This window comes from Somniosus microcephalus, chromosome 30 (assembly GCF_052327205.1).
Source record: "Somniosus microcephalus isolate GS21.2 chromosome 30, FLI_Smic_1.0, whole genome shotgun sequence".
In the NCBI taxonomy this organism is placed as follows: domain Eukaryota; kingdom Metazoa; phylum Chordata; class Chondrichthyes; order Squaliformes; family Somniosidae; genus Somniosus; species Somniosus microcephalus.
Window position 1 is genome coordinate 20,079,139 of NC_141016.1, and position 27,102 is coordinate 20,106,240.

The 27,102-nt window shown below is 47.3% G+C and overlaps 1 protein-coding gene across 2 annotated transcripts in view; it reads right to left on the minus strand.

Annotated features, from left to right (window-relative positions):
- LOC147097988 (secreted frizzled-related protein 1-like) overlaps positions 1-27,102 on the minus strand; it is a 200,668-nt gene that overhangs the window by 155,182 nt on the left and 18,384 nt on the right. Inside the window, exon 2 of one of the 2 annotated variants that reach the window (XM_085971184.1) lies at positions 11,969-12,046. The exons of the other annotated variant lie outside the window; for it this stretch is intronic. Coding sequence (XP_085827310.1) covers positions 11,969-12,046 — 78 coding nt within the window. The remainder of the gene's footprint in view (positions 1-11,968; positions 12,047-27,102) is intronic. 2 annotated transcript variants of the gene reach the window in all.

Consider the following 27,102-nt stretch of genomic DNA (forward strand, 5'->3'; position numbering starts at 1 on the left):
GCAGGATTCAAATCCAGGTCCCAGAGGAACAGACAGGTGTGCTCATGCACTGCACTCATCCACTCCTTAATTGTTTCCCCCCAATATTCCAGGGACGTACGAGTGACATGTACCTTGTTATGGCCCTTTCTATTTCGCTGGTGCTGAGGATTGCTTTCTACTCTCAGAATTTTTCTTTTCATCCCCTCACCTCAGTGCTTTAGATCTACATTTCGTGTGAGTAAAGCTGACGGATGATTTGGGGACAAGCCAATTGCTGATTTACCAGCATTCCAATCCCTATTTCCCAAGAACGTTCCACATAGGACTGATTCAATGACTTTTATGTAAAAATTGCAAACCATTTAGTGTCTGCGCCCTCAGTGCTCATTGCTGTCAGTTGAATAATGACAGCCGTGTCTGCCTGCTGTATGAATAACCTTCTTCTCGTATTACACACATTCATTAATAGGTGTATAGTCTAAGATTTCAGTCACTTGCTGTTATGACTTGGCATAAGGATATCAAGGGATAGGGAGCAAAGGTGGAAACATGGGGTTGAGCTGCAGATCAGCCATGATCTAACTGAATGGTGGAACCAGCTCAAAGGCCTACTCCTGAACCTATGTTCTCGAGGCAAAACACAGCCAATCACTTGGCATTTTCACCCTTTTTCCTCTCACTTCTGAAGTGGCAGATTCTTGGTAGGGTAAAACCAGCAGGCCTCCAGCCTCTTGCTGGGTTATGATTCCATCGGTGCCAACCCTCCAATAACCATACTTCATGTGTGAACCCAGACAGTGATTGATGGCAGGCGATCCAACTGCGGGGGAGACCACAGCCGAGCCACCTCACTTCTTTCACCAGCTGGGATAAAGGTTGCTCCAATAGAATGGGTCTCTGCACCTCTGGCTTGAAAGGCCAAACTGCTCGCATCTCTGGAAGCACGCCACCCATCAAAAAGTGCATCAAAAGTTGCTCTTACATTTTAATCTGAATCCCTGATAAGTCAATACTCTCGATTACAAAAATTAACCCTTCTCTGCCAAAATGGCCGCTCACAATTGGACAATATTTACACAGTACAGAAATTATTTTGAAATTGCTCCCAAAATCAGCAAAAACAAATTCAACTTTAGCTCAAACTAGGAGATATGTGTAAAAGAGGATAGAGGAACATTCAACAACAACTTGTATTTATACAGCGCCTTTAATGTAGTAACATGTTCCAAGGCGCTGCACAGGAGTGTTATAAGACAAAAAATTCACTTTTATTCTGCCTGTGTTTTACACTCTCAGGTTACAGTGCACAACTCAAATTCACTAAAAGTAACTTAAAATCTGGACCGTTCTTGAAAAGGCATCGAGACATGATTGCAAAAGCTGATAGCTTCCACTTCCCTTTAGAATCTTGTCCCTGGTTGTGGGATTGTCAATGTTGACTGCTTTTTAAAATTGGTTTGCTGAATATTTTACGGGTTATTCTCTGATTGGACCTTTGTGGTTGGGGGTGGTCTCACCGACCACGAGCATGTATCGGAAATTTGGGTACACCGACCTTCACAGTTGTGTGCAGTGTTGGGCTCCACACTATAGGAAGGACGTTGAGGCAATCGAGAGGGGCCAACACAGATTCAGGAGAATGCTGCCTGGCATGAGAAAGTACCACCTGGATCGCACGCTCTGCCGCCACTCACTGTCCGCACTCACAAATGAAGAGCGGCCACTTGAATGAGGCATCAAAAAGGCGGCCGGCACCACTGGAAGTGTACAGCGAGGAGTCATCATCTTCAAGAGTGGAGGCAAGCAAGTCAACTAAAATAGCAACTGCACCAGGGTTTATTCATCTCAATTCATCACCAAAATTAAGGGGCCATCAATATAAGATAGTCATCACTAAATCCAATAGGGAATTCAGGGGAAACCTCTTCACCCAGATTGTGGATCTCGCAACCACAAGGAATAGTTGAGGTGAATAGCAGAGATGCATTTAAGAGAAAGCTAGATAAGCACATGAGGGAAAAGGAATAGAAGGATATGCTGATAGGGTTAGATGAAGAGGGGTGGGAGGAGGCTCGTGCAGAGCATAAACACGGTCATGGACCAGTTGGGTCGGATGGTCTGTTTCTGTGCTGTAGACTCGATGTAATACCTCAGCATGTGACATTGTCTCTGCAACACTGTGAAGGAACCCTTTCACTAACTCAAATGTGATTTGGTGGAATAAATCGCTTACTCATTGATCCCATGCAGTCGCTGTCAGAATGTCACCCAGGTCTGGTAGTTGTACCTGACGAAGGGTCACAGGCCTGAAACGTTAACTCTGCTTCTCTCTCTCTCCATGGGTGCTGCCTGACTACACACATATTCTAGAGCTGCATTGGCTGAAGACTGGGAAAGTCTTACTGGTTTATATCAGTCAAAAAGACACGGGACACGGAGAATGGGGTGGGGGGGGCCGGAGAAACATAGAAGATAGGAGCGGGAGTAGGCCATTCGGCCCCTCGAGCCTGCTCCACCATTCAATGAGATCATGGCTGATCATCCAAATTCAGTACCCTGTCCCTGCCTTCTCCCCATATCCCTTGATCCCTTTAGCCTTAAGAAATATATCTAACTCCTTCTTGAATATATTTAATGAATTGGCCTCAACTGCCTTCCATGGTAGAGAATGCCACAGGTTCACCACTCTCTGGGTGAAGAAATTCCTCCTCATCTCTGTCCTAAATGGCTTACCCCTTATCCTTAGACTGTGACCCCTGGTTCTGGACTCCCCCGCCATCGGGAACATCCTTCTTGCATCTAGTCTGTCTAGTCCTGTTAGAATTTTATAAGTTTCATTTAAATTGAGGGGACCTGGAGAATGGGGGTGACACGGAGAATGGGGGCCAATATGGAAGAATATATAATTGTCTTAAGAATATAAGGATGTCAGGAGCTCTTAATGGTTCATTTAACCAATGTACCATGGAGAGATACAAAGCCAGAGACAAGGAATCATCTATATCGATTCCCCAGTCTATAATGAGTTAAATAAGCACACAGGTGGGTAGTAGGCACTACAATTGGCCGCCTGTATCCCCCAACCCATCCAGTGACCCCCCCCCCCCCACGGTGAGATGAGTCAGCACTGACCTCAGCTGACACTCCCAATGGCTGAATGATCTGGTGACACTGCCTGTGCCTGAGCATGAAGATTGGCCTTTGACGGCAAGGTGGCAGAGAGCTGCCAGTTGGTGCCTGTTTCAGCTGAGTGGCAGCACAAGAGGGGGCAAAGACAAGAGAGGAGATGATGGCAGTGAACTAGAGAACCCTAGGCTATAGCCATGGGGAGTACTACTTGTTCCAAGCTAAATATAGGCTGGCGCTGACGAAAGGGTGAAGAGTGAATAATTCAAATGTTATATGAAGTGTCTGAGGTAAATAAAACATTGTGGTTTTCATGTTGAATTTTTCTGATATTCTTTTCAAAACCCAACATGTGTAGACTAACAGAAGGAGCAGTGTTCAATGTGAAACAGTTTTCTGTGGTCATGAACGCATGCGGCAGGATCGATCCAGACTAAGTCATCAAAAGTGCGGCCACTTGCTCGGGTTGGATTCCATTACTTATTTTGACTGTTGGGAAACTGTTACCACACTTCGGATCAAACCCTTTCCCAGGCCCCCGCGCTACGAACTGAAAAGGTCTCAGTGCAGACCCGGAGGAGGGCTGGCTTCTCTTTTGAAGGTTGCATTGGTTTGTCTTTCTCTGCTCCAGTCCCCTTCCTTTCCTGAAAGCACTAAGTCACTCATTGGCGTGAGCAATTCCATGGGTGATGGTCACTTGATTTGACTTGGGTGGCATCCCAGCCCAGCCAGATCCTGTTCTTGCCTGACCTGGATTTCCAGCAGAGATTAAATGAATGGGCAAAACTGTGGCAAATGGATTTCAATGTAGGCAAATGTGAGGTCATCCACTTTGGACCTAAAAAGGGATAGAACAGGGTACTTTCTAAATGGTGAACGGCTAAAAATAGTGGAGGTCCAAAGAGACTTGGGGGACCAGGTACACTGATCATTAAAATGTCATGACCAGATACAGAAAATAATCAAAAAGGCTAATGGAATGCTGGCCTTTATACCTAGAGGAAGTTATGCTGCAGCTATACAAAACCCTGGTTAGACCACACCTGGAGCACTGAGCGGTTCTGGGCACCGCACCTTAGGAAGGATATATTGGCCTTGGAGGGAGTGCAGCGTAGGTTTACCAGATGATACCCAGACTTAAGTTACGAGGAGAGATTACACAAATTAGGGTTGCATTCCCTAGAATTTAGATGGTTAAGGGATGATCTGATCAAAGTTTTCAAGATATTAAGGGGAACAGATAGGGTAGATAGAGAGAAACTATTTCCGCTGGTTGGGGATTCTAGGACTAGGGGGCCTAGTCTAAAAATTAGAGCCAGACCTTTCAGGAGTGAAATTAGGAAACACTTCTACACACAAAGGGTGGTTGAAGTTTGGAACTCGCTTCTGCAAACGGCAATTGATGCTAGATCAATTATTAATTTTAAATCAGGGATTGATAGCTTTCTGTTAACCAAAGGTATTAAGGGATATGGGCCAAAGGCGGGTATATGGAGTTAGGTCGCAGATCAGCCAGGATCTCATTGAATGGCCAACTCCTGTTCCTATGTCCTAGATCACCGGGACCCTACATAACTTCGCTTGCAGCACTCCAAGTGTGACTCACGACGTTTGAGACATTTTAACATGATAAGGGTGCTATGGTCAACTGTAGCAACTCTACCACTGCCCAGGCTGAGATTGGCTAACGGCAGAGATTAGACATCTAGGACCTTTCTGGTCTGGATGGCTTTACTACACCATGGCCTAGAAATTGGATCGTGCCACACACGGGGGCAAAATAAACCACCTAAGGGTCCAAAATAGTGGGCGGCGGTGCGCTCTCATTCCGCGCCGGTCGTGTGCCGCCCGCCATATTGAATAGGGCTCCTCCGTAGGCGTTCAAGGCAGGAAACTAACATTAGGCCTGTTACATATGTAAATCGCAGCCCAACACCCATTTCAGACCCCTTTGCGAAACGGAACCATGACTGACTGCAGCAAGCACCTTACATGCTCGGTAAGTTTCTTCAAGCGCGCAGCACCTACACCAGTGGTCCTTAAAGGGACTGCTGGAGGCTGCCACCCGCAAGGTAAGTTTGATGTTTTTTACCTACCTTATTGTGCAGCCAGGAGGTGCAGGAATGCTCCTCCCGTCTCCACATTAAATGACCCAGTTTATTGTATATCGAGTCATTTACCACACCTCTGGAGTTTTTTTTTAAAAACATAAGGCACCAAGCTCTGAAACAAGTGTAGTCAAATAATATGACAATGTGCACTTTCTCATTTGGATTTGCTGTAAATTAGATGTTGTTAGCTGATCTGGAGTCTCTGAATAACAGTCACATCAGCAGTGAGTAAGGTCTTTTGTCAGGAATGCTATGAATGTTCAGAGCAAGTTTACCAGGCCCCTTACAACACACAGTACTGCACCTTGATCTAATCAGATTTTTAGTCTGCACTTCTCATCTGTGAATCCCTCCATGGCACCTCCCTACCTGTGCAACACACTCCATTGAAAGAAGAGAGACTTGCATTTATATAGTGCCTTTTACGACTTCAGGACACCCCAAAGTGCTTTACAGCCAATGAAGCACAGTCACTGTTGCAAAGTAGGAAACACGGCAGCTAATTTGCACACAGCAAGCTCCCACAAACAGCAACGTGATATTACCAGATAATCTGTTTTTGTGATGTTGATTGAGGGATAAATATTGGCCTCAGGACACCGGGGATAACTCCCCCTGCTCTTCTTCATGGGATCTTTTATGTCCACCTCAGAGGGAAGACATCTTGGTTTAACGTCTCATCCGAAAGACGGCACCTCCGACAGTGCAGCACTCCCTCAGTACTACACTGAAGTGTCAGCCTAGACTTTTCTGCTCAAGTCTCTGGAGTGGGACTTGAACCCACAACCTTCTAGACTCAGAAGCGAGTGTGCTACCCACTGAGCCACATATGACAATAAACACATCCCTTCGCACACCCTTCAGTCCTTCAATTCTGGCCCCCTGTGCACCCTCCCCTCATTTCACCTCATCGGTGACAGAGATTTCAGTCACCTCGATCATGCTCTCTGGAACTCCGTCACCCACCCCTTAAACACGTCCTTATCTCACCATAACCCATTTTTCTGACCTTCAGTCACCTCTCCTAACCTCTCTCCCATGGCCCAGCATCCGTTCCTTTCATTATTTCTCTGTAAAGCCTTGTGGAATCTCATACATTAAAAGCACTATTTAAACCTGTGTTGTCACCACCTCGGCTCATATGATGAATAGCCACTTGAGGGGAGATACTGGAGAGTGTTAGGTGCCTGTACATCATACCTCTGTAAGGAGCCGACCTCTTTCGGAGAGAGTAGGGAAGAAAACTGACAGGAACAAGTAAACATCAGGAGTTAAGCTTCAACTAACATTCAACTAAGCAAAACTGCTGTCAAATTCAGAATGTTGCTGGTCTTTCAGCGAGTACAACTTTTTAAGACAGATGGACTCTTTCAGAGAAAACTCACGACTGCAGAGTTGCAGAGACAGCGAATATCTGAAACACATTGTGAGGATTTAATGGGCAGAGTCTGCAGAATCCTCGCCGTCAGTGAATAAAGAGAAGCAGGGCCAAAATAAATGGCAAAACGCCCGACACACTCTGCTCCCAAGCTGTTAAAGACTGAAGCTTATTAAAGTGTGATTTTAAGAGTCCGTCAAACAAGAGTGGTTTATGGTTGGACAGATGCGATTTCTGCTGCAGCATTTTAATTGAAGTTACACTTCTGATAGTTGTGAATAAACATAGTCATTCAGCTCTGTTCAATGTCCCTTTAAATGCCAAAAAGAGTATTTGGAAATCACTTGCCAGTGCATTTTTTTTTAAACATTTAAACTAAAAGTAAAGAAAGGCACCTCTATCATTCAGGCCGACATTACTTTTTGCAATATTGGCCTGAGTGACAGGTTATGCTCTTGGTTGAAGAATCTATCAAGGTAGTAGCAAAGCACAATAAAGATCTGGCAAATTACACAGATTATTGTCTCGGTGGGTCTGATTATACAACGTCGTGACATCAAGCGGTTTATAAATTTGAGCAGATTCTTTTCAGCTGAACCCCAGTAACTTTTATTGTAAGGACTGAAGAAATAGGAGCAGGAGTCGGCCATTCGGCCCCTCGAGCCTGCTCCGCCATTCAATGTGATCATGGCTGATCTTCGACCTCGACTCCACCTTCCCATCCGATCTCCATATCCCTTGATATCCAAAAATCTATCGCTCTCGGTCTTGAATATACTCAACGACTGAGCTCTCTGGGGTAGAGAATTGAAAAAGATTCACAACCCTTTGAGTGAAGAAATTTCTCCTCATCGCAGTCCTAAATGACCGACCCCTTATTCTATTGTAACTGGTCCTAACTGTTGTGTCTGTGTATAAGGCACAGACTGCAGGAGAACGGTACAACAGGTGTTTACTCAACGTGGCTCACACTGGAACTGATCTGTACAGATTACTACTCAGTGCTATATACAGGTGTGGTCACTGCCGGTACTGCAGTATACATGAGCTGTAAAAGATAGTTCCCCCCTTAAAGGTATATACATTACACTAACCACCCTCTATTTTTTATCATTTATGTTGAAATTGTTATTTCTAACTTATAAGTTGCAACAGCATGACTGAATGATAATGGGGGTTCATTTTGACGCTGGGCAATAGTGTAAAATATCGATTCCGATGGAAATGAAAATCGGGAGATGTATAACAGGCGGCTGAATCGATATCGCCCATTTCACACTATCGCCTGAAGTCAAACTTACACCCAGTGTGTGAAGTCTTATGTATAAGGTTGCAGATATTTGAAGGGTGATTTCTGAGCCATGGACAGGAATCATGAGCAGCACGCCTACAATTTCCCACCATGTGACTGGGCACCACACCTTGGGAAGGGTGTATTGGCCTTGGAGGGGGTGCAGCGCAGATATACAAGAATGATACCTGGAATCCAAGGGTTAAATTATGAGGAAAGATTACAGAAACTATGCTTCCCGAGCTTCCGTTCGCCTGTCACTTTAATTCTCCGCTGCACTCGCACTCTGACCTCTCCGTCCTCTCACACTGTTCCAACAAAGCTCAACGTAAGCTCGAGGAACATCACCTCATCTTTCAATCAGGAACTTTATAGCCTTCTGGACTTAACATTGAGTTCAACAATTTCAGACTATAACCTCGGCCTCTATATTTTTATATAATTTTTTCCCCCCTGGTTTTCTCACATGGTAGCTGTTGATGATTCTGCCATCGCCATTCACACCTCATCTAGAGTCATCTTTTGTTTCTTAACTTGTCCCATTACCATCTCCTTTTGCCTTGCACCATCATCCCTTTTGTCAGTCAATCTCTCCTGTCTTCCATCCCATCACAGACCTTCCCTTTTGTTCTTTCCTCCCCTCCTCTCTGCCCCTGCTAAAAAATCTCTCTTCTCGAATTCTAATTTTTTTTCCAGTTCTGACGAAGGGTCCTTGACCCGAAACATTGACTCTGTTTCTCTCTCCTCGATGCTGCCTGACCTGCTGAGTGTTTCCAGCATTTTCTGTTGTTATTACAGAAACTATGGTTGTATTCCCTGGAATTTAGAAGGTTAAGGGTGATTTCATTAAAGTTTTCAAGATATTCATGGTAAATGATAGGGTGTATAGCAGCAAATAAAATTTCTGCAGGATACAGTTTCCATGACAGAACCCACTATGTCCCCATTAAAAGTAGCTTAAGTACAAACTTAACATATGAAAAATTAAATAACTCACTAAAAAAAAAATCACACTTACTGATAAGCTTCTCTATCATATCTTCAAATCATTCGTACATCTTTCTCTCTCCAAATCTGCACACAAAATGAACAACATTGGCCCCACATTCCTTCCTAGTAGACAACAGGCGCATGGGAACACCACCACCTCAAAGTTCCCCTCCAAGTCACACACCATCCTGACTTGGAAACATATCCCCATTCCTTCATCATCGCCGGGTCAACATCCTGGAACTCCCTCCCTAACAGCACTGTTGGGAGTACCTTCACCACATGGACTGCAGCGGTTCAAGGCGGCGGCTCACCACCGCCTTCTCAAGGGCAATTAGTGATGGGCAATAAGTGGATCAAAGGCACCTGCGTGCTGACTGCTCCATTCTCTCTTTTATAGAAACATAGAAAAATAGGAGCAGCAGTCGGCCATTCAGCCCTTTGAGCCTGCTCCGCCATTCAATATGATCATGGCTGATCCTCTATCTCAATACCATATTCCCGCTCTCTCCCCATACCCCTTGATGCTTTTTGTTTCTGTAAATCTATCTCCTTCTTAAATATATTGTGACTTGGCCTCCACTGCCTTCTGTGGCATAGAATTCCATAGGTTCACCACCCTCCGAGTGACAAAATTTCTCCTCATCTCAGTCCTAAATGTCTTACCTCGTATCCTGAGACTGTGACCCCTTGTTCTAGACCCCCCCAGCCAGGGGATAATCCCCCTTCCTATGGCTTTCCACTGAGCCAAGGGCCTGGTCCCATTGTGAAAGCTGGCTGGAGGAAAAGACAGCAACAGCAAATATCTGAAGGAAACTGATGCAGTTGTCTAGAGCTTGCTGGAGGCAGCAGAAGCCGAGAGAGAGTAACGGAGGTGACCAGAAAGAGACAGCAACAGCGTCAGACACAAAGAAAATAACAAGGAGAGAAAATTGACAGTGCAACAGACAGGAGGGACCTTAGAACACCTGCGTCGGGGAGCTTACGGGGGAAAGTCAGTTGGTTAGCACCTGCCGTTAGTGCCTTAAGAGGGCGCTAATGGGGCGCAAAGCAACTAGCGCCCGTGCGCGGCGATGTTTGCGCCGCTCGTGAAATTAACTAGACATTTTGCGGCGGTGCCAAGCACTACCGCCACGATCTCCTGCGCCGGCAGATCGTGACGTCAGTAGAGTGCGCAACACCCCGGTAGCGCCCCGGACTGGATATTGAGTGGCGCCCCCTGCCTTACCGCCTGCCGCTAGCGACGACAGGTTGAGGGGAGCGTTTTGCAGTCAGAAGGGGACTGGGGGAGCGCTATTTATAAAGGTGACCGCTTCCTGCCTTTTTTTGTTGGTGACATTTTTGCACCACGCATTCTGAGAGAGAGAGAGAGAGAGAGAGAGAGAGAGAGAGAGAGAGACTTCTGGAGAGATTCAACGCTGCGTGAAGGGGTTTGGGTACTGAGCAGCACTTTGCAGGTTTATTTTGATTTGCCCTTCCTTGCTTCACCAGCACGCCGAGGTAGCGCCTCGCTGCTCGGCCTTTGCGCCTTAAGACAGGTGTGCAGCGCCTGATTTAGCGCTCCAATCACCTCCAGGGGCGATAAAAGCCAAGTTTGCCGTCGGAGGCAATAATTAGCGCCAGGCACTAAACTCTGCGCACGGCCGATAATGGCGCCCCAAATGGGGTGATACTGAATATTTCCCCCTATAAATCTCTTGATTCAACCATGAATCCCAGGTGCCTTCAAGACAGACACATGAGCTGCTGCAGCAGCAAATTCTTCTCCGACCCCCGAACCATCCCTCATCTAGAAAGCAACATGAATGGAACTCATCCAGCCTCAGCTTAGCAGAATCAAAGCCAACCCCTTGGTGCTCCTAGTTTCCCATGCCTGCTCTCAAAGGGAAGGACATTCGCTCAGTAATTTGCTCGGTCATCGACCTGAAACGTTAACTGTTTCTCTTTCTCCGCAGATGCTGCCTGACCTGTTTCCCAGCATTTTCTGTTTGTATGTCAGCTTAGCTCAGTTGCGAGCACTCTTGCCTCTGGGTCAGCCTGTTGCGAGCTCAAAGTCCCCCGCCTCAGGACTTGAGCGCATTATCTGGGCTGCCACTTCAATGCCGTGCTGAGGGTGTGCTGCACTGTCAGAGGCGTTAACCAAGGACCCAGTGCCTGTTCAGGTGGGTGGTAACGATCCAGTGGCACTATCTGAGGAAAAGGAGGGGGGATCTCCTGTGGTCCTGGTCACATTCTCTTCCTCAATTGCCACTCAAACTAGTCAGTCATTCATTGCTGCGTGGGGCACCTGGCTGTGTGTAAAATGGCTGCCAGATTTACCCACAAAAACTGAACGTCAAACGAATGAATTGTATGTGAAATGCTTTGGAACGCTTCTGTGAGGCGTGCTAAAGTGAAACACTGTGCGCCATGCCCTAAGATGCCTGCAGTCAATGCTCTCTAAGATCTTGCATTCAAAGAGAATTCTCAGAGGTGGAAAGGCTAAATGGCTGAAATTCCAACACACTCGCTCACGCTCCTCAACACACCTGGCCACTGGCCTGAGCAAATCCTGCAGGCATTGCTTTCAGGTTGCTAGCAACAATGCACAAGACCTATTGACACCATTAAACCCAATGTAAAAGTAGCTACACCGAGATCCTGACAGATGGAGCCCTGCTGTGGTTCTGTCGAGTGGCGTCTCCCAAAGATGGCGCAGTTTGATGCGCAGATTCTCCAGACAGGTCCATCAGGCTGCACCCAGGCAGATACAAGAGCAGATTTTTTTGTTTTTTTGTTTTTTTTTTACACCTGGCAAAAGCCCGGGAGCACATTATCAGGAAACTGGGCAGCCCCAGCCCCTGGGCTTCTGCCCACTTCAATGGAGTGCTGAAGTGGAAAATCTCCCTTTTATCGGCCAGAAACATATGTGCATTGAATCGCACGTGCTGGCAAAGTAGAGAATGCCAAAATCCACCCACCAGCCCCAACCCGCCAAAAACAAAACTGAACTCACTTTAGAGTTTTTCCCAACACGTCGCTGACACTTTGAGGATGGCTTGAAATTAAGTTGGCAGAATTAAAAAGAACGCCGACCCAGACGCTACTTACCGAATTCGCTTGCACAGAGGTGATCCAGAATAATATCTGTATTCATTTCATTGTCGCACGGTGGACACACTTCCGATGCTGCCGGAAAACAAGCAGACAAACAAAAGTCATGGTCAGTAAGGGCAAGGGGAGATGAGAAACAGCAGCAACTGTGAGTGCAGAGAGATAGTTCATGCAACAACAACCTTCACTTACATAGCGCCATAAAAGTAGGAAAACGCCCCAAGATGCTTCACAGAAGCATATTCAGACAAAAACTGACACCGAGCCAAAGAAGGTGGTTGGAATCTGGAACTCACTGCCTGAAAGGGTGGTAGAGGCAGGAATCCTCACAACATTCAAGAAGCATTTAGATGGGCACTTGAAACGCCATAGCATACAAGGCTCCGGACCAAGTGCTGGAAAATGGGATTAGAATAGACAGGGCTTGATGGCCGGCGCAGACACGATGGGCCGAAGGGCCTCTTACTGTGCTGTATAACTAGGACTATGACTCTAAGGGCCTATTAGGAGGGGTGACTAATAGCTTGGTCAAAGAGGTAGGGTTACAGATGACAAAGTAAGTTTTGAGGCACTCACGAGGTACCATAAACTGAGAGAGAAAGACAACATCAAGTCATTTGTCAGTATTATCCAAAGCTCAAGTTGTACTATTACTTGGAAAAACATTTTATCCGCGTTAGTTTCCTCACTGATCTGAGTTGCTCCCTCCCTTTCTGGAGTTCTCTGAGTGTCAGTACCTCCACCAAGTGGCCAGCTTCATGTGTGAGCCAGATGGTGCGTGTTAGCGGGCTGTTTGAGCGCAGAGGACTGGACAGTTTAGCCTGTCCTATTCTCAACCGACATGAACTTTCCAACAGGGATCGCAAGCTTATTTTCACGAGCCTAGAAGGTGCTGAGGGCAATTATAGTGACCTCCCCACAGGGTCTGCCACTCCTGAAGAAGTTCAGCTAACTTAGTGCAGACAGGGACCCGAGATCTTCCTGGTATTTATGGCTTAGGACACTTGAGTGGTACATTTACCCAACAGACCAATAGAAAGTAAAAATTACATTTATATAGCGCCTTTCACGACCTCAGGACATCTCAAAGTGCTTTGCAGGCAATTAAGTACTTTTGAGGTTCACTAGACCGATTCCTGGGATGAGGAGAGATTGAGTAGATTGGACCTATACTCTCTGGAATTTAGAAGAATGAGAGGTGATCTCACTGAAACATAAAAAGATTGAGGGGGATTGACAGGGTAGATGCTGGGAGGTTGTTTCCCCTGGCTGGAGAATCTAGAACGAGGGGGCATAGTCTCAGGATAAGGGGTCGGCCATTTAAGACTGAGATGAGGAGGAATTTCTTCACTCAGAGGGTTGTGAATCTTTGGAATTCTCCGCCCCAAAGGGCTGTGGATGCTGAGTCGTTGAGTATATTCAAGACAGAGATCGATAGATTTTTAGGACATTGAGGGAATCAAGTGATATGGGGATCCGGGGGGTGGGGGGGAGAAAGCGGACTTGATGATCAGCCGTGATCTTATTGAATGGCGGAGCAGGCTTGAGGGGCCGTATGGTCTACTCCTATTTCTTATGTACTTATGAAGTGTAGTCATGGTTGTAATGCAGGAAACGCGTCAGCCATTTTGCACACAATGGCCATATAATCCATTTTTTGTGACTTGGTTGAGGGATAAATAATGACTGGGACCCCAGGGAAAATTCTCCTGCTTTTCTTCGAATAGTGGCCATGGGATCATTTACATCCATCTGAGAGCGCAGACGGGGCCTCGGTTTAACGTTTCATGCAAAAGACGGCACCTCCGACAGTGCAGAGCTCCCTCAGCACTGCACTGGCATGTCAGACTAGATTTGGTGCTCACATCTCTGGAGTGGGACTATGAACCCACAATCCTTCTCACTTAGAGGTGAGAGAGCCATGGCTGACGCTACCGTCCCTGCTAAATAACGGACAAATAAAGTGGGCGAAGCTGAGCGCCCAACACCCACGACTGCACCAAACGACTCCGACCCGGTGGAACCGCACATCTCAACGAGCTTTGCGGGAATATTGCAAGTTGTATACACAGGTGTTTCATGCAAGGCACTTTAATGATTCCATCAGCTGGTGAGTAGTGAAAGATTGATTGTGCCGGAGTGTTGGATTGCAGCTTCCTGACAGACTCCGCTCAGAGCTATTTACATCACATGCTGATACAGCAGACCCCAGCCTCTCGCTGCGTGCTGCTGTTTGTTTTACTTGTCATGCACAATTTCCACAGTGAAGAAAGTAGAACTTTTTTTTCCCCCCCACTCTGCCCTCAGGGTGATTGTCATGCTTTTGTCAAATGATGGAAAAGGCATGCTCCTTATTTCTTGTTTTTCTTTGTGAACAGCTTCGGAAGATTTTCCCCAGAATAAGCTGGCTTTTCCGCACCCCCCACCCCCTGTACGATGAAGAAGATTTCAAATCAGAATCTTCAAAGGATCATTATGATTTCATAGAATAGTACAGCACAGAAGGAAGCCATTCGGCCCATCAAGTCTGTGCCAGCTCTGTCGAAGAGCAATCCAGTTAGTCCCACTGCCCCGCTCTTTCCCCAGATCCCTGCAATTTTTCTTCTTCAATTATTTATCCAATTCCCTTTTGAAGGTTACTATTGACTCTGTATCCACCGCCCTATCAGGCAGCGCATTCCAAATCCTAACCACTCGTTGCGTAAAAAAGTTTTCCTCGTGTCGCCTCTGGTTCTTTTGCCAATCACCTTAAATCTGTGCCCTCTGGTTATCGACCCTTTGGCCATTGGAAACAGTTTCTCTTTACTGACTCTATCTAAACCCTTCATGGTTTTAAAACACCTCTGTCAAATCTCCTCTTAGCCTTCTCTGCTCCAAGGACAACAACCTCAGATCCTCGAACTGTGATCCCTCATCCCTGGAACCATTCTAGTAAATCATTTCTGTACCTGCTCCAGAGTCTTCACGTCCTTCCTATTTCAATTGGTAACATTACGGGGTTGTTCTAAAACTCGACTGGGGCACGGAGCAGCATTGTATTTTGTTTTCCCCCCCTCAGTGTTCTTCCCCCCGCTGTCTGGAAGGCTCGGTACCGTGCAAATCCTTCAAGTAAGAAGCCAGGCAATGGGGTCGATTTCAGAGGCGTGAAACCGACGTGGTGAATCGGCCGTGATTTCAAATAGCGAATAGAATCGGGCGACGGATGTTTGATCCGCAACGCCCGTTTGGAATTCTAAACCCCAATAAGTGGCAGCTGTCTCCCATTCTGCCAGTGCATTTCACACCTAATCTAGAGCCGTCTTTTGCCTCCACTAGTCCTATCACCATCTCGTCTGGTTTTGAATACCTCTTAATGTCTCTTCACTTCTTTTTTCTCTCCCAGCCTGGCCTCTTAACCTATTTCATTCCCGGTGCTTCTTTAGTCTTGACAAAGGGTTTTCACCCGAAACGTTGACTATTTTCTCTCCACGGACGTTGCCTGGCCTGCTGAGTTTTTCCAGCATTTTCTGTTGTTATTTCGGACTTCCAGCATCCGCAGTATTTTGCTATCGTACAAGTGGTAGCAACCTATTCACCTGTGACAGGCATCAAAAATGAGCGGGGGCCTGCTCTTGCCCACATCCACAACATGTATGCACACGCAAATCTGTGCGCTTGCCGGCACAGTATCCAGCAAGGGGGGGGGGGGGTGCACCGGACAGCGGTAGGAACCTTGGCTGATTTCCACCCCTGCCCTGCCAAGGCGCTCAGAGGCCTAGCAGAGGGCAGGGATCAAACCTGGGGCGTTCTTGCGGCAGTTGTACAGGGCCTTGGTGAGTCCACACCTTGAGTATTGTGTGCAGTTTTGGTCGCCTTATCTGAGGAAGGATGCTCTTGCCATGGAGGGAGTGCAGCGAAGATTCAACAGACTGATACCTGGGATGGCAGGAATGATGTATGAGGAGAGATTGGGTCGATTGGGCTTATACTCGCTGGAGTTTAGAAGAATGAGAGGGGATCTCATCGAAACTTATAAAATTCTAACAGGACTAGACAGACTAGATGCAGGAAGGATGTTCCCGATGGTGGGGGAGTCCAGAACCAGGGGGTCACAGTCTAAGGATAAGGGGTAAGCCATTTAGGACAGAGAGGAGGAGGAATTTCTTCACCCAGAGAGTGGTGAACCTGTGGAATTCTCTACCACAGAAGGCAGTTGAGGCCAATTCATTAAATATATTCAAGAAGGAGTTGGATATATTTCTTAAGGCTAAAGGGATCAAGGGATATGGGGAGAAAGCAGGGACAGGGTACTGAATTTCGATGATCAGCCATGATCTCACTAAATGGCGGAGCAGGCTCGAGGGGCCGAATGGCCTACTCCTGCTCCTATCTTCTATGTTCTGGTCTGTAGTGAGTGGCAGCGTGCCGCGCACTGCCTTCACTCAATGAGCCAGCAGCGAGCTCTCAGTACTTGTTAATATAAATTTGTTTTTAATAAGACTGAGAAATTGATGTCAATGTGTCACCAACTGCACCTTCCCTGCGGTGAATTGAAACTGGTAATGCTCATCTATATTTATGACTAACAAGTCCTTCATTGCCCTGCTCTGTAAGCGCTGCCGTGTCTCTTTCCCAATCGTCCTCAGATCCACCCGGGGACACTTCCATGCATTTCCAATCAGCGCTTTCCACTCGAGTCCAATTCAGAGGCAGGTGCAAGCCAGCCAACGGATCGCCGCATTTGAGAAAAGAAAATCATCAGAATTAAATAATTATCAGCTTATCCAAAAAAAAAGGGTCGCAGCGACTGTAGGCTATTTAATCAAAGCCCGGATTGCTTTCACACAAGAAAATACTGGAAACAGTCACAGCATCAGCGGACGGAATAGAGGAGTTAGCATTTGGGGGGGGGGGGAAGTTTCTGCTCATTTGGGTCTCTTTCATTGCCTGGTTCGGCATTTATTTTTAAGAGGAGACAATATCCAATTGTGAGTGGGGAACTGCCGAGAAAATGCTTTGCATTGTGACCCAGGTCAGCAGATAAAGGGCTGCTGGCCTCTCCTATGGTTCTATCTTTTTTTTATTTTTTTATAAATACCTCAGGCAGGATTTCCCTCGGTGGGGTAGGGGGGTTGTTACTCCCAATCGAACGCCGTAACATCGGTATGGGGAAAACGCCAGAGAGGCGCGTAAACACCGCCAATCCTCTACCAAAATTCCGCCGGCCGATTGAGAGGAACAGTGCCCTCCCCCCACCCCCCAAGGGAAATCCTGGCAAAGGTATTTTTCCCCGATTGCGGGGACATCCTGAGGAAATTCCTGCCCAGCAAGGGAGGGGCAATGAAACACTTTTCCATTGGAGGTATAGCCAGCTCAGGCGAAGCACCGAGACCACTGTCTTCACAGTGGGCAGCACACTCTCGCCACTGAGTCAGAAGGTTGCAGGTTCAAAGTCCCACTCCAGGGACTTGAGCACATAGAACGAGGCTGACACTCCCAGTGCAATGCTGAGGGAGTGCTACATGTCGGAGGTGCCGTCTTTCAGGTGAGACGTTAAACCGAGGCACCGTCTGCTCCCATAAAAGATCCGGCGGCCATTATTTCGAAGAAGAGCAGGGGAGTTGTCCCCGGTGTCCTGGGGCCAATATTTATCCCTCAATCAACATCACTAAAACAGAATATCTGGTCATTATCATATTGCTATTTGTGGGACCTTGCTGTGCACAAATTGGCTGCCGCGTTTCTCACATTACAACAGTGACTACATTCCAAAAGTACTTCATTGGCTGTAAAGTGCTTTGGGACATCCAGTGGTTGTGAAAGGCGCTATAGAAATGCAAGTCTTTCTTTCTGCACTAACAATGTGCCTCAACCGCTTTTCCACATGCACCAGCCTGCTGTGTCTGGGAGTGCGATTCGCACAAGATCCAGACAGCCACCAGTGAGACTGTCCACCCCTTCAGCCCGGGCTGCATTTGAACCCAGCTTCCACACTCCCGCGGCCCTGACCTCGCGCTGCTACTTTGAATAAGCTCAAGTTCCGGAAGGATCAGCAATAGGTGTGGAATCTCCACTGCTGTGGCAGCCAAGGATTGCCACGCCAACACAAACTACTTTGTAGTGTATGTAACCGTTCCACCTTTAAGAGAACTATTTTAAGGGTTGCACTACTTTATCTTGGCTGCTGTATACTGTAATACCGGTGGTGACCACACCGGTATATAAGTGCTGTGTAATGATTTATTGGGCAGTTCCGCCCTGACCTTCAACCAGTAAAGACCTGTTAAAGTTTACTCTTGTGGTCTGTGTAGTAATTCGCATTATAACACACAGACTTAACAATGGCGACGAGTACGATCTTACCCTGCGGCAGAGATACATCCAAGGCAGTTTAACGGGCGTCGAGAGGAGGCATCCGCCCTCATCATTCTGCCGAGAAAAGACTCGGGTCTGCAGAGCAAAGGAAGGAGGAAGAATTCTGACACGAAGCCTTCCATCAGCAACAGGCAGTGATCGTCCCTTCTATCACGGTGGTGGGTGAGCCGATCAGCGACGAGAAGCAAGTCGGCCACGTTGACTGTGAGTAGGGGAGAAGATAAAAAAACGGAGGATACAGGCGGAGAACTCGACCACGGCCGGGGAAGAGAGCCGGACAGAAGTCGGGGCCAGAGGCGCTGAGACTGGGGCAGCGTAAGGCACGGGAGCCGCGGTGCATGTAAACGCAGCCGGTGCGAAAGACCGGGCTGCAAGTGGGCTGGGAGACGCAACAGCGTCGAGAGAGAGCTCGACCGCGACCGGTGAAAAAGGCCGGGCAGCTACCGAGGCCGCGAGGCGCAGCGACTGGGTCAGCGTAAGGCGCGGGAGAAAATTAAAAAAAACGCGGAGAACTCAGCCGCAGCCGGGGGGGGGAAAGGACCGGACTGCAGGAGGGGCTGGGAGGCACGATTTGAAAACCGCTGGGGGAGGGCGAACGCAGCAAATCGGCAATCGCCATTACAGCCAGCGGGGGAGAAAGGCAAACGTGGGAAGCCGCCATTTTCGGAGGTGGGGGAAGAAGACAAGCGCGGGAAACCGCCATTTTGTAAATAAATAAATAAAATAAATAATTCTTTTGTTTCTCAAGAAGATCGCGAGGATGCCCAAGCGTGGTAACATCAACGATTTCGATCCCGATGTTGAAGATTGGGCCACGTATGTAGAACGCATAGAGATATATTGTAAGGCAAATAAAATATCAGATGAAGATAAAGCACTAACCTTACTAAACTCAATGGGTGCGAAGACATACGGGCTATTGAAGCATCTTCTATCACCAGCTAAACCGACGGATCAGGCTTTCGCTAATATTGTTGCTGTCCTGAGAAATCATTTGAACCCCACACCACTGATGTTAGCGGAACGATTTAAATTTTATGCGAGAACGCAAATGAAAGAGGAAAGCAACGCGGAGTATTTAATTGAACTGCGCAAGCTAGCGAATTAATTACTGTCAGTTTGGGGAAAGCCTGACAGAGGCACTGAGAGACAAATTCGTGTGTGGATTGTCGAAAGAAGGAACACAAAAGCGGTTGCTTGAAGAGAATGATCTTACACTTGATAAGGCTGTCACTATTGCAGCATCGCATGAAGCCGCAGCGAGAGGCACCGTGGAAATGCAGCTGAAGGCAGCGGTACTCAGCGTAGATCAAATGGCTTCGGGTACAACGAAATGTTATCGTTGTGGGAAGACAACACACGATAAGAACCAATGCTGGTTTAAAAACCAGGAATGTAGAAAATGTGGCAAGCTTGGTCACATAGCTAAAGTATGCCGGTCAGGGAAGAAGACCAACAACAAAAAGTCACCACAGGAAAAGTGCAGAAAGGTACATAAGGTGGCTGAGAAGAGTTCGGATGAACAGAATTCGGATTCAGACTCCAACAGCAAGGAACTGGGTAGTCTAAGAATTCACAACGTGAGTAAGGAAGCTGACCGACAAACTATCTGGGTCACACTGCAGATAGCAGGAGTCCAAGTGAAGATGGAATTGGACACCGGATCGGCGTTGACGGTCATGAATAAGCAAGATTACAAAAAGTTATTCAAACATATTCCCCTACGGGATACGGAGATAGTATTACAGACATACACGGGGCAAAAAATATACCCCATCGGAAAGATAAAAGTCAAGGTGATACACAAGGGCAAAGAACACCAAGGAATGGACTTATATGTACTACCTGAGGGAGGTCCACCACTTCTGGGACGGGAGTGGATCAGGAAAATAAATATGGACTGGCACTCCCTAAACGCAATAATGGTAGATTCCGGAAAAAAAGATGTCAAACCTGAACGATTGTCCAGAATATTGGATGAGGCTAAAGAGGTGTTCCAACAGGGACTGGGAACACCAAGAGGAATTAAGGCAAAAATCAAGATTGCAGAACATGCAAACCCAAAATTTTTCAAAGCCAGACCGGTACCTTATGCGATACGACCTGCTGTGGAAGCTGAGCTGGAAGGGCTAGAACGTTCGGGAGTACTGTCTAAGGTGGACTGGAGTGAGTGGGCCACGCCCATTGTTCCCGTCATGAAGCGTTCATCGAGTAACAAGCCAGGGGAACCGGGGAAGGTCCGCATCTGTGGAGACTTCAAGATCACAGTTAATCCGGTGCTTCACACGGTGCAATATCTGCTTCCGCGGATTGAGGATATCTTTGCTTCATTGTCTGGCGGGAAACACTTCACCAAGATAGACCTGGCGCAAGCATACTTACAGATGGAAGTTGAGGAAGAGTCGCGCCAGTATCTCACAATCAACACGTACAGAGGATTGTATCGATATAATAGACTGGTTTTTGGAGTGGCTTCGGCTCCAGCAATTTGGCAGAGGGCCATGGAGCAGGTATTACAGGGAATTCCAAACACTCAATGTTACTTGGACGATATCCTGATTACGGGAGAGGACGATGAGGAACACCTTGCAAACTTGAAACTGGTGCTCACCAGGTTGAAGGAATATGGCCTTCGAGCTAATCGCCAGAAATGTGAGTTCTTTCAGAAACGGATCTCGTACTGTGGTCATGTCATTGACCAGGAGGGGCTGCACAAGTCACCTGACAAGATCGAAGCTGTTGTGAAGGCTCCCGCTCCGGAAAATGTATCCCAGTTGAGGTCGTTCCTAGGGTTGATTAACTATTACCATAAGTTTCTGCCAAATCTATCCACGGTGCTGCACCCGCTGAATGCTCTTTTGCAGAAAGAAGTACCATGGAAGTGGAGCGAGGACTGTAAGAAGGCTTTTCGCAAAAGCAAGACATTGATCACCTCAGAGGAAGTGTTGGCTCACTTCAACCCAATGCTACCTATTCGTTTAGCTTGTGATGCTTCTCCTTATGGTATTGGAGCAGTACTCTCACACAAGTTGCCAAATGGCTCGGAAAGGCCAGTCGCATTTGCATCCAGATCATTGACCTCCGCTGAGCGCAACTATGCTCAGATAGATAGGGAGGCTCTCAGCCTGGTGTGGGGAGTAAAGAAGTTTAATCATTACCTGCAGGGCCAGAAGTTTACGCTGCTGACAGACCACCAGCCGTTGGTATCCATATTCAACCCTAAAAAGGCCGTTTCCATTATGACAGCGCAAAGGCTACAGAGGTGGTCCCTTTTCCTAGGGGCACACCAATATGACATAGAATACAAGGGATCAAAACAGCATGGGAATGCTGATGGTTTATCATGCCTACCGTTGCCAACGGTAGAAGAGGCGCCTACAGTGGACCCAGTGGAGATGTTCCACTCAACCATAGTGGAATGTCTACCAGTAACAAATTCTACGATCGAAAAGGAAACAAGAAATGACCTGACTCTCTCACGAGTCTACGATTTAACGGTGAAGGGATGGCCAGCACATGGCGAACCACTGTTGCCAGCATTTTCGCAAAGAAGAGAACAGCTGTCAGTGTGCCGAGGAACTTTGATGTGTGGATCCAGAGTGGTGATTCCACCCAAACTCCAGCAAAAAGTGCTAAAGGAGCTTCACGAGGGGCATCTGGGTGGAGTGAAAATGAAGAACCTAGCCAGAGCATTCGTGTGGTGGCCAGGTATCGATGGAGACATCGAAGAAATGACCAAGAGCTGTTTAGGATGCCAGAAGGTCCAAAACACCGCACCACAAGCTCCTTTGCATCCATGGGAGTGGCCCTCATCTCCATGGCAAAGGATACATATCGACTTTGCTGGTCCATTTATGGACTCAATGTTCTTAATCGCGGTGGATGCACACTCCAAGTGGCCGGAGGTAATAAAGATGTCCTCCACCACCACGGAAAAAACCATCACAGTATTAAGGACCATATTTGCCAGGAATGGGCTGCCGGAACACATCTGTTCTGATAATGGACCGCAATTTGTGTCCGAAGAATTCAGGAAGTTCTTAAAAAACAATGGGGTTAAGCACTACACGTCCGCCCCATACCATCCCGCCACCAATGGATTAGCTGAAAGGTTTGTCCAGACCTTCAAGAAGGCCATAAAGGCCATGGGTAATGAAGACATAAATCTACAACATAAGGTAGATAACTTCTTGTTGGCATACAGGAATGCAACACATGCGGTCACAAACCAAACTCCCGCCATGATGTTTTTCAATAGAAGACTAAGATGTCGGCTGGATTTGATCAAGCCAAACATCAGAAGGGACGTAGAGAACCGGCAATTTCAAGGCATGAATGAAAGGCCAACTAGAACCTTCCAGATAGGTCAACAAGTTTTGGCCCGGGACTACCGTACCGAGAAATGGCAGCCTGGAACTATTTGCACACGACTAGGACCGCTGATGTATACCGTGGACATTGGTGAAAGCATAATAAGGCGCCATGCTGACCAGATCATAGCGTCATCCGAAAAGGGACAACCTACACCACAACTCTATACGCCAAATGATGAAGCAGAGATACCCATAGCATCTACCTCCGATCCGGTGATACTGGAACCAGATGAACCCGACACTGACATTCAAGCCGAATCGACCTTGCCAAAAGAACCTACTACACCACCGAGGCGTTATCCGGACCGAGTCAGGAAGCCTCCAGAGAGACTGAATCTGTGAACTGTTTTTACATTAAGTTGTGTATATATGTTATGTTTAATGGGAATATATACTGTTAACCTAAAAAGGGAGGATTGTAGTGTATGTAACCGTTCCACCTTTAAGAGAACTATTTTAAGGGTTGCACTACTTTATCTTGGCTGTTGTATACTGTAATACCGGTGGTGACCACACCGGTATATAAGTGCTGTGTATTGATTTATTGGGCAGTTCCGCCCTGACCTTCAACCAGTAAAGACCTGTTAAAGTTTACTCTTGTGGTCTGTGTAGTAATTCGCATTATAACACACAGACTTAACATACTTGTCTACTGGGCAGGCTCGTGAAGGACAGGATGCATTTAGGTGGAGCCTTATCACATGTCTCAGACATTCCAAGCACTTCCCGTACAATGAGCTTCTTCAAAGTACTGTGACTGTTGTTTTTGTTGTGGGCAGTTTGTACAAGGGAAATACAGGTCTCTGCCATTCTTGGTAATATCGCGCTAGAATTTCAGAAGTACAATTTTAGAATTTTTTTTACTGGCACTCCAGTGCAGTACTGAGGGAGTGCTGCACGCTCAGAGGTGCCATCTTTCGGGAGAGGCATTAAACCAAGGCACCGTCTGCCCTCACAGGTGGACATAAACAATCCCATGGCGCCATCACCTGCAACGGCTTCTCTTCCCACTCCCGCATCGTTACCTCTGGTGTCCCCCGAGGATCGATCCTTGGACCCCTCCTATTTCTCATCTACACGCTGCCCCCTGGCGACATCATCCGAAAACACAGCATCAGTTTCCACATGTATGCCGACGACACTCAGCTCTACCTCACCACCACTTCTCTCGCCCCCTCCACGGTCTCCAAGTTGATAGACAGCTTGTCCGACATCTGTGGCATAACTAAGACCACCTATTTCCACCTCCGTAACATCACCTGTCTCCGCCAGACATCCCAAAGTGCTTTACAGCCAATGAAGTTCTTTTTGAAGTGTAGTCACTGTTGTAATGTGGGAAATGCAGCAGCCAATTTGCACACAGCAAGCTCCCACAAACAGCAATGTGATAATGACCAGATAATCTGTTTCAGTGATGTTGATTGAGGGATAAATATTGGCCAGGACACCGGGGATATCTCCCCTGCTCTTCTTCGAAATAGTGCCATGGGATCTTTTACATCCAATTGAGAAAGCAGGCGGGGCCTCGGTTTAACGTCTCATCTGAAAGACTGCACCTCCGACAGTGCAGCGCTCCCTGAGTACTGCACTGCAGTGTCAGCCTAGATTTTTGTGCTCAAAGTTTTTGTGCTAAAGTGGGACTCGAACCTACAACCTTCTGACCCAGAGGCGAGAGTGCTACCCACTGAGCCATGGCTGACACATAAGGGGGGGGGAGAGGGGGCGGGGCGCGGTGCTGTGATACTGTAAGATAAACCCTCCCAGAGAGAGGCCACAAGGGTGGCTGGTGTGGGAAAAGATCTCAGTGGTGCAGGAGGGAGGCTGTTGTATGATTTGGGTTCAGTTACGTTAGGGTTGGAATCTCACTAGCCAGCATTAGTAACAATGTGTATGGATTTCACCTGTCCATTGTTTAAATAGCAGGCAAAAAAAATTCCTACAAAGGCATTAACTTGCATTTTGTTCATATCAGAGACCAAAATTTCTGCTCAGTTGTCAGGAGGACATACTATAGGAACAAGAGTAAGCTTTTTAGCTATTCAGCCTGCTAAACTTTTTGTTAGCCATGCCCTATCTTTTCTATTCTAATTCCACACCCTTTCTCCAGATGCTTTAATACCTTTACTTCCCATTAAGGACCTACATATCACCCATAGAAACACAGAAAAATAGGAGCAGGAGTAGGCCATTTGGCTCTTCGAGTCTGCTCCACCATTCAATATGATCATGGCTGATCCTCTATCTCAATACCATATTCCCCCTCTCCCCATACCCCTTGATGCCTTTTGTGTCTAGAAATCTATCTATCTCCTTCTTAAATATATTTAGTGACTTGGCCTCCACAGCCTTCTGCTGTAGAGAATTCCACAGGCTCACCCCGTTAAACACCTCAATTGATTCTGCATAGAAGGTCTTATGGAGTAAATTATTCCACTTTCGCACAAGTCCGTCTGAAAAGGAATTTCTTCTGGATGTGCTTTTACCTGCCTTAGTTCAAAGCCTAAGGCGCTGTCTCAGTGTTTCTTCATTCCCCTACCAGAGGTAAGAGTTATTCCCCATCAACCCTGTCCATTCCCTTCATTATGTTGAACTCGTTCAAATCACCCCTGAACCCTCTGAGCTCCAAAGGCTTGAACCAAGTTTACCCAGCCTTCCACCGTAGCTCAGGCACTTCTTCCCAGGATCACCTTTGTGAATCGTCACTGGATTTTCTTCGTAAAATGGGCCGTTCAAACTGAACACAGCGATTCCAATAGGGTCTGAGCAGCACTCTGCGAAATGGCAGTAGTACTTGCTTAGCTTTTGTATTTCATACCTTTATACTCCTGTAAGCGAGCTTTGAGTGACTAGTGTACCTGTTCCCCTAAATCCCATTGGTTATCTACCCCTGCTTCCTTATTGAGATTGTACTGCCATCACTCTCACCTCTGGAACAGAAGGTCGTGAGTTGAAGCCTCATTGCAGGATTTGAGCACATAATCTAGGCTGACACTTTATTGCAGTATTGAAGGAGTCTGCACTGTCAAAAGTGCCATTTATCAGATGAGACATTAACCAGAGGTCCCGTCTGCCTCTGTGGTTGTAAACTATGCCACATGGCACTTTGTAACGAAGAGTATAGGAGTTCTTCCAGAATTCTGGCCAACACCACCAAAACAGATCAACTGGCCACTTGTCTCATTGCTGTTTGTGAAAAAGACAGACAGACAGCATTCACTTCATTGACTGTAAAGCGCTTTGGGACAGCCTGAGGTCATGAAAGGCACTACAGAAATGCGTTATTCTTTCTTTTCTTATTGTTCTTCCGTTGCAAGCCCCTGTAGCTTGGGTCTCGTGCAGCTGGTGGCACTAAGACCAGTCGGCCAGGGGGCCCGTTGGTTTTCATCCAGGGCCTCCCTGACTGCTGACAGGGCAGGAAAGGCACTGCTCCGGCCAGAACATCACTTGTGCACTCTGGCCACACTTGGCTTAGCCAGCCTGCGCCTGCACAAAATGACAAGCCCCAGAGCGCGGTCTGGGTCTATAAGATGACGGGCTGCACCATCGGCTGGCAAATGTGGGGGGTATTGGCGGGTGCTGGGGGGGGTGGGGGAAAGAGGGGGCTGCCAGTAAAACCCAGGCTAAAAAGCAGTTGCTAATTGTAGTGTATGTACCTTGAAGAAGGAACTATATTCTGCAGCCCCTGTATACTGCAGTACTAGTAGTGACCACCCCTGTATATAAGCCTGTGTAGTAACTTTGTATAGTAGTTCCAGTTTTGTCTCCATTCAGTAAACACCCGTTATAACCAACCTCTGCAGTCCGTGTCTCAATTACACACGGATGTTACACTGGCGACGAACAGATCCGAACTTACCTACAGTTCTGCACCACCTCACGGGGATCCATCCCTGAAGCGAAGTTGTTAGAGGTCGAGGCCAGAAGGAAGAAATCCAAAGAGAAAAAAAACCCCTGAAGAAACAGGCGTCGACCGTGGGCAACCGCCCTCTGATTCGAAGATTTGCAGGAGAGGCTGTCGAGAGCTGGGCTTGGTTATCCAGTCTATGGTGTTCCAGCTAATCGGGCTGGTGGCAGGTAGTACACTGATCCTTCCTGGGCTGCGGCGGGCTAGAGCTCGATCGGGTGGCTTTTCAACGGGGCCGAACAGCGTTGTCGGGAAGAGGAGAGAGAGAGAGAGAGAGAGAGGGTGGAGCACACAGGGCACGGCCGGTGCTACGAAGCTGGGCAGCGTACAGACCCGAGAAGAGGGAGGAAAGTGTCCCATAGGGTCTGCTCTGACGACGGGAACAGTAATTAAAATAAAAGAAATTAGAAGCGCAGAAAGCCGCGAGGAGCTACAGTTTGCCACGGGGACCGCGGAGAGCGGCATTGGCAGCATAAACACTCAAAGGTCTTTACCAGTAT